Source organism: Seriola lalandi, unplaced genomic scaffold (assembly GCF_002814215.2).
Source record: "Seriola lalandi dorsalis isolate HSWRI2012SDOR001 ecotype SW California unplaced genomic scaffold, Sedor1 jcf7180002054682, whole genome shotgun sequence".
Classification (NCBI taxonomy): domain Eukaryota; kingdom Metazoa; phylum Chordata; class Actinopteri; order Carangiformes; family Carangidae; genus Seriola; species Seriola lalandi.
The window spans coordinates 282,162-297,671 of record NW_019525235.1 but is presented as its reverse complement, the minus strand read 5'-3'; the positions used below and the strand labels follow the sequence as shown (position 1 = coordinate 297,671).

General features: G+C 41.0%; 1 protein-coding gene and 1 long non-coding RNA gene across 2 annotated transcripts; one reads left to right on the top strand and one right to left on the bottom strand.

Moving 5' to 3' along the window:
- The first annotated feature begins 232 nt into the window (after positions 1-232).
- slc17a6a (solute carrier family 17 member 6a) lies at positions 233-10,583 on the top strand. The gene is made up of 12 exons (XM_023422402.2): positions 233-793; positions 2,245-2,500; positions 2,955-3,073; positions 4,093-4,207; positions 5,259-5,346; positions 5,580-5,666; positions 5,869-6,011; positions 6,095-6,244; positions 7,912-8,044; positions 8,138-8,248; positions 8,342-8,469; positions 8,801-10,583. The coding sequence occupies exons 1-12, from the start codon at positions 708-710 to the stop codon at positions 9,128-9,130; spliced, it is 1,746 nt and encodes a 581-aa protein (XP_023278170.1). The 5' UTR covers positions 233-707; the 3' UTR covers positions 9,131-10,583.
- On the bottom strand, positions 2,927-14,845 carry LOC111666893 (uncharacterized). The gene is made up of 4 exons (XR_002761612.2): positions 12,144-14,845; positions 10,742-10,856; positions 5,271-5,375; positions 2,927-3,063 (listed from the first exon to the last, which is right to left on the bottom strand). It is a non-coding gene; the product is annotated as an uncharacterized LOC111666893 (long non-coding RNA).
- Positions 14,846-15,510: the final 665 nt, after the last annotated feature.

The following is a 15,510-nucleotide window of genomic DNA, read 5'->3' as shown; positions in this document are numbered from 1 at the left end:
GGGGGGGTAGGTTCATTGCTTTGTGCTTGCTGCAGCAAGTGATTTATAAGTGGTCGGAGCTCAACCTGAAATAATTTTCAACTCAGCTCGATGAGAGTGAAGGACACGCGTCCGGCTGTAGACAGTTGTCGCCGTTAACAGGTTTTTTTTGAGCAGTAATTGAATGAGAGGAGAGGAGGTGGGAGCGGAGGGAGGGAGGGAGGGAGGGAGGAGCTGCTGACAGGTAGACGAGCTGTGCGCTGTCCGCGGTGCTGAAGCCTGCTCCGGCTGCAGCCTCACCGGAGATCCTCACCTCAGATTAGACCGGAGCTCCGCTGACCTCCGCCGGCTAAAGACGCTTTTCACATCTCCGTCCTCGAGTCCTCGCACAATTTTAACCAAATAATCCACTTTTTTATTTTTTTTTTACACTCAGTTTGTCTCTTTTTCCTAATCGCTGGCTGGATCTTAAAATGGCACTGCATGGATTAACATTGCGCAAGGCAGAAGCGGACTTATTTGACTGCTGTTTTGTGACTGTGAAAGCAGCCCTTTCAGACTGAGCGTCTTTCTCCTCTTTCATCGGCTCATCTTTTCAGGACACCGAGACGTTTTCTGTTTCAAAGAAAGAGACGCGTTATTTGGATTAATATCTCAACAATATGCGCATTAATGCTGCACTTCCATTTGTGATAGTATTATAGAATTTAAAAAAAGACAATTTGGATATGGAGCCAGGCAAGGAGAAAGCTGTCCCTACCTCTAAAGAGGGAATAAAACAAATCGCAGGAAAGGCCCTCGGGAATCTGTACAGGTAAGAAGAAATTAACATTTATGTATTTTAATCATATAATTAGATCTGCTGTCAGAAATTAAACACAGAAAAATATCAATATATGAAGATGACACATATAAAAAAATGCACTGTGTTTAAATGTGCTTATTCCTGAATTAAAATGAAATCACGGGGGAAATCTCAGTCTTTATGAGCTGGATCACGGACAGGATGCTGGAAGCAGAGTCGTGTGGCCCGAATATTTAAGGATCAGATATTTCCCTGGAGAATGATCCCCTCCACCAGCAGCTGTGGGTGTTTTTTAATAATTAATGAAACAGAGCGAGTCGTGACACAAGGTCGGAGGATATCTATTACCTTATGTATCCATCTGTATTAATTCCAGATCGATGGACTTCATAGCAATAGACTTCCTTATATTCTTTATAGTGTCACAAGGAGCTGAACGAAGCCGGATGACTGACTGCAGAGCAAAGCAAACACATCCTCGTTTTAAAGTCATAGCAGGGGAAGCTAGGTGTTTTTCATTTGTATAAAATTTAATTGTTTTAATTCTTATTGCATTTGCGAATAAAAATGATCAGTTTGTTGAATATTAAAGCAGAAAATCAGAAAACACGAAGCATTTCCCAATAAGGCCACACATATTTTAGATGATAATGAGTTTTTTTGTTGATTTTTTTTGCTGCTGAAATGCCTCTCAGTTGTTGAACTTGATTGTGAGGTGCATCACAGAAACGTGACTCAAAGCTGTGACAGAAAAAAAAATGTGTTGGTTTCATTTGAGGTGTAGCAGGCCTGATGTTTTACTGGACGAGGCCTTCACATTTCAATGTTAGGTTTTTAAATGAAGCTCAATTATTATATATATATTTTTTATGGACAAATTTCCGAGTGCCAGCCGCCAAAAGCAAAAATGCCAACACCTCACTGATGAGAGCGAATCAGAAATTAAAAAAGGAGCAAAATGAACTCCAAACAACGATGATGCTGATGTTGCTGCAATGCGGTATGAAGGTCATTTTCTCTTCGTTTGCCAACCAGCGTTTTTCTGATACAGAGACATGGAGAATTTCAGCGGAGAACGAAGGGGGGAAAAACACAGTTTGAGTAGAAATAAAACGGCGCAGGCTTTAAGGGGCCTGTGTCTAATGAGAAGAACAAAATGAAGGTAGATTTAAGGCCTGTGGTTGAAAGACCAATGCAAAGATGGGACCTCGTTTTCTACGAGGAAGCTGCAAATAGTCTGAAGGATGTATGTGAGTATAAAGAGTGGATTTATTCCTGCTGTTTTTGCAGAAAATTAACGAAATCACAGGTTATATTTCCCACTGGTGGTTCTTCTTTTAAAGACAGCTCAACCTGCCTCGATGTTTCATTTCATAAACCCCTAATAAAAACTAAAAAATAAAATAAAATAAAAAAGCTTGTAAAATCTATAAAGAGCATCTAAACGGCTTGTGGTGCAGGAGGCTTGAAAAGCGGCAGCAAACAGGTGAGGCGATCGAGCTGACGGAGGATGGGAGACCCAGGGAGGACCAGGAGAGGAAGACGCCCCTGTGTGACTGCACATGCTTCGGGCTCCCGCGCAGATACATCATCGCCATGCTGAGCGGGCTCGGCTTCTGCATCTCCTTCGGTATCCGGTGTAACTTGGGTGTGGCCATCGTCAGCATGGTCAATAACCACACGATCCATCAAAACGGCAAGATCATCATCAAAGAGGTGCCTGTAAACCCCCCCCCCCCCCCTGTGTTTGATAGGTGATGAGGGCCATAGCCCATAGAGTGAAAACATGGAAAACCCCAATGTAGTTAATTTCACCATAATAATTGTAATTCAGGAGATGGGCCTATAGGCTTCTATATTATAAGCAGAAGCAAATTGATGTAGGTTGTATTATTATTATTCACACTTTTCTTGAATATCTGCTTATTTCTGCTTTATGAGTTGATTTATCACTTTATTTAACTGTAGCTGTGAAAGTATTACAGCATCAAATTAAATGATCGTCCACTGACAATATTTCACACTTCGAAAAGAGGCTTTTTAATTTCACTCTCAGCAATTTTATATCAATAGCCTATTTTACGCCTGTTTTATTTATTTATTTATTTATTTTACCGGAAGTAAAATGGAATTAAATTTGTCTTTATTTTTATTTTTCTGTGTCTGAAAGAAAGCGAAATTCAACTGGGACCCAGAGACTGTGGGGATGATTCATGGCTCCTTCTTCTGGGGCTACATCGTTACTCAGATTCCAGGAGGGTACATCTCTTCAAGGCTGGCTGCAAACAGGTAAAAGCTATTATTATTAAAATTATTATTATTAAACAAACATGAACAAATAATGTGGTAGAGTGTGATGAAGAAATATTGGTTGCCCCCTTGGTGGACAGGTTTCTATTGTATTCTTAAAATGAAAATCTGGTTGTAATATTTGTGCTGGTCAGTCTTGCGGATGTGTGTGATGGGCTTGAAGAAAGGAGTGTGACCTCACAGCAGATAAAGTGGGGATTTGGCTGATGCCCGCCAGGCGTGCCTCCTCATGTTAATGAGCTCCCACGGGACAACCATGTCTAATCCTTTATGTTCAGATGCATGGCAACCACACCAGTCAAAGCCCCGTGTGCAATGTGCCTCTGAGTAATGATTGTAGTATGATTTCAATAGCCATACCGCATCTATAGCACATTATTTCACTAGCAACTGATTAGTCAGCTACGGTTAGACTAAAGGAACAGAGCACATGTGCAACAGAGAACAATAAGTCTGTAAAAACTGTAGAAAAAAAACTAATGATGACAACAAAAGTCCCTTTGAGGAAAGCATGTAAACGTAACAGTGATACTACAGGAGGAGATACATAGTGTAAGGTCACAGTCCTTCTATATTAACATTATAGGACTGTGAAAGAGATTCTTCGTGCGGGAAATGGAGCTTAAATAAGATGCAAGATGAAGAGCTTCATCATGCCAAGTCAGCTGAGCCCACTGACGCCTTCTGCTGCAAACACCTCCTGTCCTCACTCCCCTGGAAACTGAATAACTGCCTGTTGTGTGTGTGTGTGTGTGTGTGTGTGGCATCCAATTAGCGCTGATTTATCTTCCTCCTCAGTCTTTATTATTCCAATGTGTAGTAAAGAATTATACAATATACTGTAATGTTCTGCAGACTATTTTCTATTTAATGATTGTTTAAATCTCTATGACCTACTTGAATCTGATGAATGCTGCTGCTGTTTTTCTGTCTGAATTAGATGATGATCTTGTTTCAATAATATTTTGACAAATAATCCCAACACACTGTTTACCCAGAGTTTTTGGGGCTGCCATCGTGCTGACATCCACCCTGAACATGTTCATTCCCTCCGCCGCCCGGGCGCACTATGGATGTGTCATCTTTGTGAGGATATTACAAGGGCTGGTGGAGGTACTGATACACAGTTTGCACATCAGATCTTGACCTTTTAAAAAGACTCAAAAATGATGCCTCATTATCAAGCCGAGAGCTGAACTCAACCCCTAATGAAATTGTCCTGACATTCAATATTTAACCACGTTTTACAGAAACCCCTCTGTTTCACGCTGAGCTCCCGGCTTTCTACTTGAATTTGAACTGGAAAATGGAGCCCATTATGATCAAACTCCATTCATTACACTGCACACAATTACCAGATTAGTCCACAAACACAAAACGACATAAAACCCTGAATAGCATGGATTTTGATTGTTGGTTTCATCTCCATGTTCACATAGAAACACGTGGAACAAAAGTGATAAAACCCACTTGATACAGGCGGCTCCCACAGCTCAAGAGAAAGGACATGATTTCAGAGAGAGATGCTATTATCAGACTGAAGGTCATCCTCTTTTGTTATTTTCTTTAGCTGCATACTGTCTTTTCAATAGCAGCTCATGACCATCGAGAGAGGAGAGAGTCGCCTGTGCTCAGCAAGCGTCAACTTATTACTGCAAATTAAACATTAGCATTTCAGGGTGTCTCCCACTGCAAGCCCCAGCAATTTGTGTCTATCAATAGTTGATTGTATGCCACTTAGTGTGTAATGAAGATTTAATGGGAGCAATTCAGTTTTTTTTTTCTTCCATGAAGTGAATTTGCACTGACTCACACCTCACCCATTAGTCTCTATTAGAAAGGTCAGCCACAATGCATATCAGTTTGTTTGTTATTAACTACAATTTGTCCTGTGCGTCGTTGGCAAATAAGGACAGACTACGTCAATCCAGCAGAATATCTTCACATTATGTAAATTGCTATTGACTGAAAGTGGGAAAATATATGTGAATCTTATTGATGAATTTAGAAAATCAAACCTCTCGTGCAATCACAGGACAATTATCAGTCATGAAATTGAGGGAGAAATATCATGTACACAGTTGGTAAGAAATAATCTTCATGTGTTGTTCAGATCATCTGATCAGATCACAGTGTGACTGTAATGTCATTTGTCACCGTGCAGGGAGTGACTTACCCGGCCTGCCATGGGATCTGGAGTAAATGGGCTCCACCGCTGGAAAGAAGTCGTCTGGCAACCATCTCCTTCTGCGGTACAACATCCACGCATACAGTCACGTTTCTGTGAAAACGTCAGATCAGCTCATTAGTGTGATATGGATTTTATCATCGCATTACTGCACACACTGCAATGACGGTGTAGAATGACAAAATATTTCTCCTAAAATGTGTGTAAATGTGTACTGAACACACCGGGACCACACCGCTCTCTGAGTCAGCAGCCGGGATCACGTTCTGCCTGCTCATGATATTTTGTCTTGTGCAGGATCCTATGCTGGTGCAGTGATAGCCATGCCTCTGGCTGGGATCCTGGTCCAGTACACAGGATGGTCCTCTGTCTTCTATGTGTATGGTGAGTGTCACCTTCATGGACTGATTTAATGTAAACACCTTAAAAGAGACTGTGTAACTTTTAAAAGGTATATTTGAAAACTTTAGGATATCCACTATAATTTAAATAAAGTTTTGTGGGTTTGAGCAACATTTGGTGGCGCAGCTTTAGTTTGTAATGACATGTTTGATTCTTGACTTCATCCCTCTTATGATCCGTGCAGGATCCTTTGGGATTGTTTGGTACATGTTCTGGATCTTGGTGTCCTACGAGAGCCCAGCGGAGCACCCGACCATCACTGATGAAGAGCGGCGTTACATCGAGGAGAGCATCGGTGAAAGCGCCCAGCTGATGGGCGCCATGGAAGTGAGTTCTGAGTGTGTATCCCTTTATCCGTGACACCATGCCAATTACTGCACATCAGGCTGATTTTCTGTTTGTTTGAACAGAAATTCAAGACCCCCTGGAGGAAATTTTTCTCCTCCATGCCCGTCTATGCAATCATCGTGGCCAACTTCTGCAGGAGCTGGACTTTTTATCTGCTCCTCATCAGTCAGCCTGCGTACTTTGAAGAGGTGTTTGGCTTTGAAATCAGCAAGGTAAATAAACCCCTAATAATGCCTGGAATCAGCCATAAAAATAGATTTGAACGCATGTTATTATAAACTGAGAGCTTCTCAGGTATGAATTACACAATCTCAGGGCAATTTCCTTTGTGTAAGGAGATTTGTGGCATTTTGAAAAAACTATAATAATACTGTTCATTCATTCAGTGTTTATTTTGTAATTCCAACAGTGAAAAATAATGTATTTATTTTATGCTAATTTAGAGTTTGACAAAAGTGACACTTTTGATTTAATCCAAATTTGTAAATTGATTTAATCCAAATTTGTAAATTGATTTAATCTAAATTTCTTATTTGGATTAAATTAAGTTGGAGGCTATGGACAAATATTACAGTAAACCTATATGAATAGTTTGCATGAGCTTATACCTGAGCATCCTGAGGTGCAACAGAGTCACGGACGTACTTCTTATTGCGTGTGTTCATGCTTTGTTACTGGAGTTAATTAAAAGAAATGACCTTTATATGCAGCTAAACTGCAACCACATATTGGAAACACAATGGCGACCAGATTAAATTTCTATCAACGTACGGAAGATAAATTGTCAAAAAAATATTGATACTGAACAGATCAGTCAAATATCAGTAAAAGATCTTACAGTACAATATCACCTGTAGAGACGACAGGATTATTGATTGATTGTTCAGGCACTCACAGGTTAGGGACAGATCGTGGTCTGGTTTAATGGTGACTTCAGGGGTGTGTTTATTTGTGTGTTTATTTACATTTAACAAAAACCAAAACTGTGGCTGTGAACCTCGGTCTCTGGTGTGACAGTTGTGAGCTTTGTACACCCTCCATCCACCCGACCGTTGATTGAGTTGCATATAAACATCATTTCTATACAGAGACAGGGTTGGTTATTGAGGTTCACATTGTCAACAATGTGTCCACAAATCCACTGTTGTTATATTTCATTATTAAGAGCAAAATATGGCTAGAGTGTGAGTTTTGTTGTTGTGTGCACAGTTGGTGAATATCGTGTATAAGCCATCAGTTCAGAGCTGATGGCTTTGTCTATTGTCCTCAGTCTTCACACTGAGCCTCAACATGCTCCTGTTCAACAGGCTCGAGCTTACAAGGCCGGGTACTGTGAGAGATACTGAAGTCTTCTGCAGGATATGGTCACATCTAAAATGAAACAATCGACTACAGTTTAAATAAATTGTTTGCCTAAATCTATGAAATGATTTGTCTTGACTGAAAAATCTGCTTCAGTCAGATGGATGGGATTATTATTATGAGTTATTATGTGGTATAATGTATGATGTTTTAAGAAAACACATTTGAAGAAGATGAATCATTTATAGGGGGCAGTTTTACGATGAGTTGCTTTTGTTCTTTCGTTCTCTTGTTGCTGTGGTTCTTGTCTCCTCTCATGAGTGAACGTCCTAATGACAGAGTCCAGATAATCTTAAGGATGTCATAATCTTTGCCCTGCTGTGAGAGTATGAAGCATGAATCAAGCTGGTTTGGCAGCTGTAATTCAGCTTCAGGATGAGCCTGTAGTCGCGCTGTGATTGCTGCGGGTGAATTATTGCTCCGATGTGACACTGGAGTCAGAGGGAGAAAGGCAGACAGAGATTTGTCCTGAGACTGAGAGACCACTTGTTGTGACAAGTGTTTGATGGTTCCTCAGGTTGGAATCGTGTCGGCTCTCCCTCACTTGGTCATGACCATCATCGTGCCCTTAGGAGGCCAGTTAGCGGACTACCTGCGGACCCACAACATCATGTCCACCACTACGGTCCGGAAAATCATGAACTGTGGAGGTGAGGCTTCAAACATCAGGTCTTTGTTATCATGATATTGTAGAAATATTGGACATCAGTGCATCAGTTGACTCTTTCTCCTGCTGTTTTCAGGTTTTGGGATGGAGGCCACTCTCTTATTAGTGGTTGGTTATTCTCACAGTAAGGGGGTGGCCATCTCTTTCTTAGTTCTGGCCGTGGGTTTTAGTGGTTTTGCAATATCAGGTGAGTTTTAAAACAATGTACTCTAGCTCAAATTCTCCCTAGTCTGTGTTCAAATGAAGACAAATGTCAGAATATTCACTCTCTTTGCTCTAGGTTTCAATGTCAACCATTTAGACATCGCTCCTCGCTACGCCAGCATCCTCATGGGCATATCAAACGGCGTGGGTACCCTGTCCGGGATGGTCTGCCCTCTAATAGTGGGAGCAATGACAAAGAACAAGGTGAGTCATTTCTATTCACACAATGGTGTGAATGTATCTAGATAGTCATGCAGATAGGAACCTTTACAGCTCCTGAAAACATGGTTTCACATTTTAAGTTTAACACTGAATATTTGTTACCAAATGTGCAACAATCAAGGTTAAAGTTAGCAAGAAAACTTTGTTAGGAATCCATATTTATCCTAAAAGACTGGTCTGCTTCATCAAGACTAGTGTGGGTGTGGTTTTGATCAGATCAGTGACCTGGAAACATAAGCAAACCTCACAACTGTCATCAAGTTAAACAGGTAAACAAGGACCTTTAAGTGACTCAACTCTTCTCTGTCCCTAGACCCGTGAAGAGTGGCAGTACGTCTTCCTCATTGCTTCCCTCGTGCACTACGGAGGTGTGGTGTTTTATGGGATCTTTGCATCTGGGGAGAAGCAGCCGTGGGCCGACCCGGAAGAAACCAGTGAAGAGAAGTGCGGCTTTATAGATGAGGACGAGCTGGCCGAGGAGACGGGCGACATCACGCAGAGTTACGGTGCGATGGCCGGTCCGGCTAAGAGCTATGGGGCCACCGCACAGCTCAACGGGGGTTGGGTGCAGGACTGGGATAAGACAGAGGAGTATGTACAGGAACCGGCGGGAAAGATGTACGCTGAGCGTGGCTACTCTTAAACCAGACAGTTGTGGTGAGTCTGCTTACAGAAAGAGACTCTCCATCACAGATTGCACAAAAAATCATTATATTAGATATTTAAACCCATTCCGTGTATTACTAGTTTCAAAAAGCCAATGTAAAGAAATAGTTAATGGCAACGCAGAACAATCCTCATTAGATTCTCACATGTTTCCCATCACATGTACCTACGGTAGAGCTTCACTATACAGATAGCGGTTGCAAAGAAAACTGCAGGCCTATGTTGTACTTCTTAGGCACCCAAACCTCATCAATCTACTTGAACAACATGAGCCAGATGACACTGCAGTTGACCATCATATAGGATCTTTCTCTGAAATACCACTCTGATTGCACTGAAACTATAAGTATTCTAAAAACAAGATTTTATTCTGTTTCTCAAATGTGTTTTATGTACTGTATATACCTGTATACTGTTTCTGTGAGACTATTGTGGATTTTGGGTCGTTGATCTGTGTTAACATTAATATAAAAGGCCATATTTTTCATGGACAGTACCTTTTCAGGGAGATGTCTGCTTGCAAAAAAGGTCTTCTTCTTCTCGAGCGAGGCCTATAATACACTATAAGACAAAAATAGCGTGAGTGAAGTTGAACCGTAGAGTTTTAGTGTGTGTTTGTTGCATGAATTTGCTCAGATCAATGTTTCAGATGCAGCCGCCTCACAGTCACCGATAGTCCTCATTCAGCCTCCTGCTTTGTTCTTAGATAAGTGTCTTCTGCCATTATAAACAATAAAATGAACTTTAATATTCAGGTTCTGGCCGTGACGTGCGACAAATCAAAAGAGTTTTGAAGGCGATTGCTCAGAAGACATTGTTTATTGATGTTTGGTGTGCCCTGCAATAAATTCTGTGTACCAGCCGCCACCCATCACATTCTGTTTTGTAATGTAACACTGGCTTGCTGTATCTAACTGTAATTGTTTTGGAGTCATGTGATGATCAACACTAAGGTGTGTGTTTTAACAAATTACTAGTGTCTGGAGAATCCAGCTTTAGTGCTCATGATGCAGGACATGTTGTTTCATTTTGACAGCGGGGAATGCAGTACTGTATTTGAACAACCAGGTTTTGTGATCTCTTGGTGTTTCTCGGTTGTTCTCATCGTCACCAAAACGTACTTTATTGACACTTTGATATTGTCACGTTTGAGTGGACCACATGGATTAATAGATGGCTCTTCCACCTGATTTGATTTGCTATTTGAACACTTTTTCTTCGTTTGCTGTATGGAATCTGCAAGGATGTTTAAAATATATGAATATTTAAGAATGTTTAAGATGACCAAAAGATGCTATTACGGCTTTGTGCCTGAAATTTATGTAAACAGATAAATGTGATTTTATGGCTTCTAATATTGTGTTTAATGAAGAGGTATGTTGATGTCAAAAAGTGTTATAAAAATACTCATATCATTTTATAAAAAAGAAAAACAACCAAAAGTGATGTTTTTGTCGTTCTTAGTCATTGTTTCACCTTGTGTGTTGATGTCTGACTGTAATACGTGAGGACATTTTTTCTTTAGCTATTCAATTGAAGGTTAGACGTCCCGAGAGACAGTACGCAAACTACTTGACAAGTTACCCACCTTCTCCAATCAGTGTCGTGCATCTCCTATCCTCTCCATGTTTCTCATTAGTAAATCAATGACGGCGGTCTCTGGAGTCAAGGGGAGAGTATTGGACACTGCAGCTTGGTAATTGCTAAAAAGAAGGAGGAACAGTGATGTTAATGCTGTTTCAGGAGCTTACATCCCTACAAACCAGGATCATTGTCTGTGTTCACAAAGAGTCCTGACTTTAATATGCAGTGTAAAATCTGCTGCTGAGGTGTCATGAAGGTGCAGACAAAATGTGACAAGCCTATTAAATCTCTAGGCAGCATCTCACACCTCTCAGACTTGAACAGGAGAAAGAAAATATCAGAAGCTCAACTGTAAAAGAGACACACTGTGAGAAAGTAAGGTGTTTAATGTGGTGTATTATATGTGCAACACACAAGCTGATTTCCCTCTGTGTGTCCTCCTCTGTTTCGCACATCTGAGGTCAACAGTGTTATGTGCAACACGTTCAAGTATTGACCCAGCTCCTGCATTAAATCTAATCACGCGACCAATCAATAACTGTTTGAATCCAGAGCACACTGGAGTTTTAAAAACAAAAAGGCTTCTGATGAAAGTTTAAATTCAGAATTATAACAAGGAGGGTGATGCTGCCTTTGTAGTAATCACTGTATTTTTTTTTGTTGTTAGTATTTCATGCATGCTTGAAAAACAAATTTAATTATAACACATAGCATATAAGAAATAAAACTCAATAGACCTGAAGTTCATACATGAAGTAACTTATAATGAATGCAACATTATCAATATCAGCAACCATCAGCAATAAATGCAAAGGGTCACTTTGTTTTTTTAAGAAAGCTGAATGAAAAATAGAATAAAAAAATAATCTTTTGACTTAAGAAATTCTAATAGAAAGAAAGACTAGCGAAGTCGGCAGGAATATGACCTGGCAACAAATATAACAGTAAAACAAGAGACTGTGACAAGGAAAAACAAAGCAAACAGTGTTATGTAATATATATATATATATAATATTACAACATGACAACAGGATACTGTGTTTGAACCAGAGCTGAAATTTCAATTGGTCAATTGACATAAAAAAAAAATCGATTTATTGTTTAAGTAATTTTTAAAAGCAAATATGAATATTTAATAGGCTGAATTACTGGATTTATTAGTCTCCTGTGAGAGTAAACTGAATCACTTTAATCGATAAATATGATAATCATTAGTTGTAGCCCAAGTTTGCAAACAGTCATACTATGTTCATTGTGCTACAGAGAGCACTGATTGTTGTCTGTCAACATATCACTGTGTTGTCCCACATTCACAGTCATGAGAGGTTCTGAAGGAGGTCTGACGACCCACGACCCTTCAATCTGAAGTCACAGGTGTGGAGAGTGAACAAGAAAGGTGATCTTACTTTCTGTGGTACCTCTCTGCCGCTCTGCAGTGTGTCCAACACACCACACAGTGCAGTCCATTACTGAAGTGGTAAATAATTCAGCAAAACATGGCGCTCCTCCCTGGAGCAGGAAGGGCTCGATGGTGTGAAAGACACTGCATACATCAAGCACCCTGATTCTAACTGTGCCTCTCCAGCTCTGCAGGTGGGAAACAGATAAAACATTTTCTAATGTGCGAGTCAATCATCAGAGGTCTGGTCTGCTGCTTCTGACTGTACAGGGTGATTATAATGTGTGCAGGAAAAACCTCTGCAGGCTTTTGCAAATGAAGACTCTGTAACTTCCATCTCACCTGAGAGGAAGTGATAGACAGGTATGAAATCAGGTGTGGGTGGGGGACGGACAGTGCAGTAGCATTGCTGAGTTTACAGTAGTCTTGTGCTGTGTTGACTGACGCTTCCATCACAGGAAGCAGATCCTTGTCTGAAACACTTCCAGTAGCAGCAGTGGCAGCGATTACAATAAATCTCAGCCTCTCCTCCGATTATCTGCCCGGCTGAGAGCGGAAACCATTAACGTTCACTGCTGCCTGCTCCTCGGTGCACATGTTAATTTGACAGAAAACACAATTGTGTCACCAGCCACGTGGAACATGTTTTCTCATGCCTAACCAGCCAGAGTGGTCATGGCTGTTGCACCGGTGACGTGCCTGTTAGGGTGCACGTTAATTGGACTAAATCCGATGTCAACATTTGGTTCATAGGTGGAAATTCTCCCATCATTCACTTGCCTGAAAACTCCACCTTCTTATGTTTTTGAGAAGGCTTAGTCATTGTGATATTTTGGTGTTGTTTTTCCGGTTGTGTAATCGCAGGGGAGAGTGAAGGGGGATTGAGTAGTTGTCAGTCTGTGGGGCAGGTGCAGTTTGGCTCCTGGGGGACTGTAATGGGATGAGGCCCAGCCAGAATGAGTGTTTGATGACGGGGTTGCACTCCTCCCCTGGGACTCTGCCTGCATGCAATTATCCTCCTGATTCCTTCTTTCCTTTCTCGTCTGCAGCCCAGACTGTACACAGCACTCTCTCCCTTCCATTCACAGTCCAGAAATCAACTCCCTCACATGCTAAAGTAAAGTAATTATAACCCAAAATTTCAAAGCAGGATTGAAGTAATTACTCTTTTATGACACCCTCCAGCATGACATTACACTACCTCAGGGCAACTGAATTTACACTCACCTCCCTCTCCCCCCTTGCTAATTGCTTTATTAATGGAGACCTTGCCGCCCCAAATCAGCTTGTCTCACATGAAATGAAATATCTCGCTGCCCTCCACACGCTGCAACGCACTGAAACAAATATTTTACTCTGAGTCTCCCCTAAATCTGCAATGAGCTTCTGCTTAAAATGCTCAGTATGAAATCAGAAAAAAAAATCCTCCTTTTATGATATGCAAATTGCGTCCACTGCAAAACATCTCCATCTTGATTGGCTGAAAACAGCAATAAGAAATTTGTGCTGTCTTTATTTTCATCTGTGCTTACTTGTACTGAAACATTTATTGGCACCAAACTAAATTTTCTATCACCCACAGTAATGAGGCGATGCCATATAAAGAGTAACATTTTCAGCTGCCATCTCCACAGTGGGAATTGTATCCTCCCTGATCACAGAAAGGAGATTGCTACATTCAATTGTTTTTCCTCCACAGAGCTGGTTTTCCTAAGGTTGCATGTGAGGTAATCTATCACAGGTCCTTCCAGTTCCCCTCCCCCATATCACATTATGTTGACAGCTTCATTGCCTCCTCTCTACAACATGCTCATGTAGTATCACACACAGACAAAGGATGAGAGGCTGATAAGATTTCACGCGATACTCTCAGAGCTGGCAATGTAGTGCCAGCTCACAGAGAAACCCGGAGTCAGTCATGATACAATAAGAAGATAAGGGAAAATATTTGATTTTTTTTTCCACATGGATGTAAACGGACTTTTCCATGACTATAAAATATTTAAAACACAATAACCTTTCTTTCAGGACTGCATCTGATTATATACATAATCAATAAATCTTCCCATTATTTTCAGAATGCTCATTAGTTTCGTAGACCAAGGTGATGTCATCAAGTGTCTGATTTTGTTTGACTAACAGATTAAAACACTGAGATAATCAATTAAATGTAATTTTAAGATAAGGAAAAGCAACACATTTTCACATTTGAGAAGCTTGAACTAGGAAATGTTTGTTTTCTTATATAAATAGATTCAACAATTCATCAATAATCAAAACAGTAATTCTTTCAGCTCTACTTTCTTTTGTTCTTTTCAGTTGTACCCACATGTAGACGCTGTGCTGCCTCTCCTCATGTGCCAAAATACAGAAGTGTCTCTGCACCCACAGCAGCTCACCGGCGTGCTTGACAGTGCAGTCTTTTTATGTCAGGCCGGGGACGATGTGAATATCTTCCATCTCTTTCTTCACAAGCTGCGCCCACACTTGATAATACTCTGTAAAAACATTACACACATTACAGCAATCTTTTCCTCACAGCTTCGCTGCGTCAAACCAAATTAAATTACACTGCCTGTGCCTCGTGCGTGCCTGATGACGGTGGCTGCTGATCATCAGCATCCTCTGGAGTGGGACACAGGTGTGCACAGGGGCCCTCCTGCCTCTGTGATCCGTCACCAAGGCCAGACAGGGGCCAGGCTGGATCGGCTTAGGCACGTGCCGAGGGAGGGCTCTACCTCCCCCCTCCCTCCTCCTCCTCCTCCTCCACCCCGCCCCTTAGGAGACTCCCTATTCAGACCACCAGATGGGGGCTGGATCTGAGTTTTAATGAATGCTATCCTTCAGTACCCTTTAAAAGCCGCAGAACAACAGTCGCCCTCAGCACGTCTCACTGCAGTTTGGTACCTTACAACATTATACTGGATGATAAAACAAGAGGAGGGAGGAGATGTAAGAGGAGGAAATACAGTATGTTTCTGTGGTAAATTTACATCCAAATATTGTATTTCTTATCTTGCAGGAAGTGTTTTATTCCCACAAATACTAAGAGACTCACATGTCAGAATTTTGTAATGTAGCCTCTAATTTAGTGAACAGTGTCACATCAATGGGCTGGTTTATATTAAGGAGCTGTGTCGACCTCCTGCTGTTTGAAGTGACACAGTAACACTAACCTGTAATTTTACCTCGAGGTTAAGAGCAGGGGGCAAGATTGACAATAACGGGGTTTCCTTTTTCTTTTATCAGGTGTCACACGTGCGTATTTATCCAATAAAAATAATTTCTAAAACATGTTTTTAGTTAACATAGATAGATACAGGCATAGCACTAAATTATCGTATGTTGCCTTCTTTTAAGTCTTTCATTTGGAG

What these genes read in the sequence shown, in the direction of transcription:
- slc17a6a (XM_023422402.2), top strand. Translation starts at nt 708, where the DNA reads ATGGAGCCAGGCAAGGAGAAAGCTGTCCCTACCTCTAAAGAGGGAATA. An exon ending in GCAAGATCATCATCAAAGAG is followed by an intron (nt 2,501 to 2,954) that starts GTGCCTGTAAAC and finishes TGTGTCTGAAAG; the next exon opens with AAAGCGAAATTCAACTGGGA. An exon ending in CTCTGTCTTCTATGTGTATG is followed by an intron (nt 5,667 to 5,868) that starts GTGAGTGTCACC and finishes TGATCCGTGCAG; the next exon opens with GATCCTTTGGGATTGTTTGG.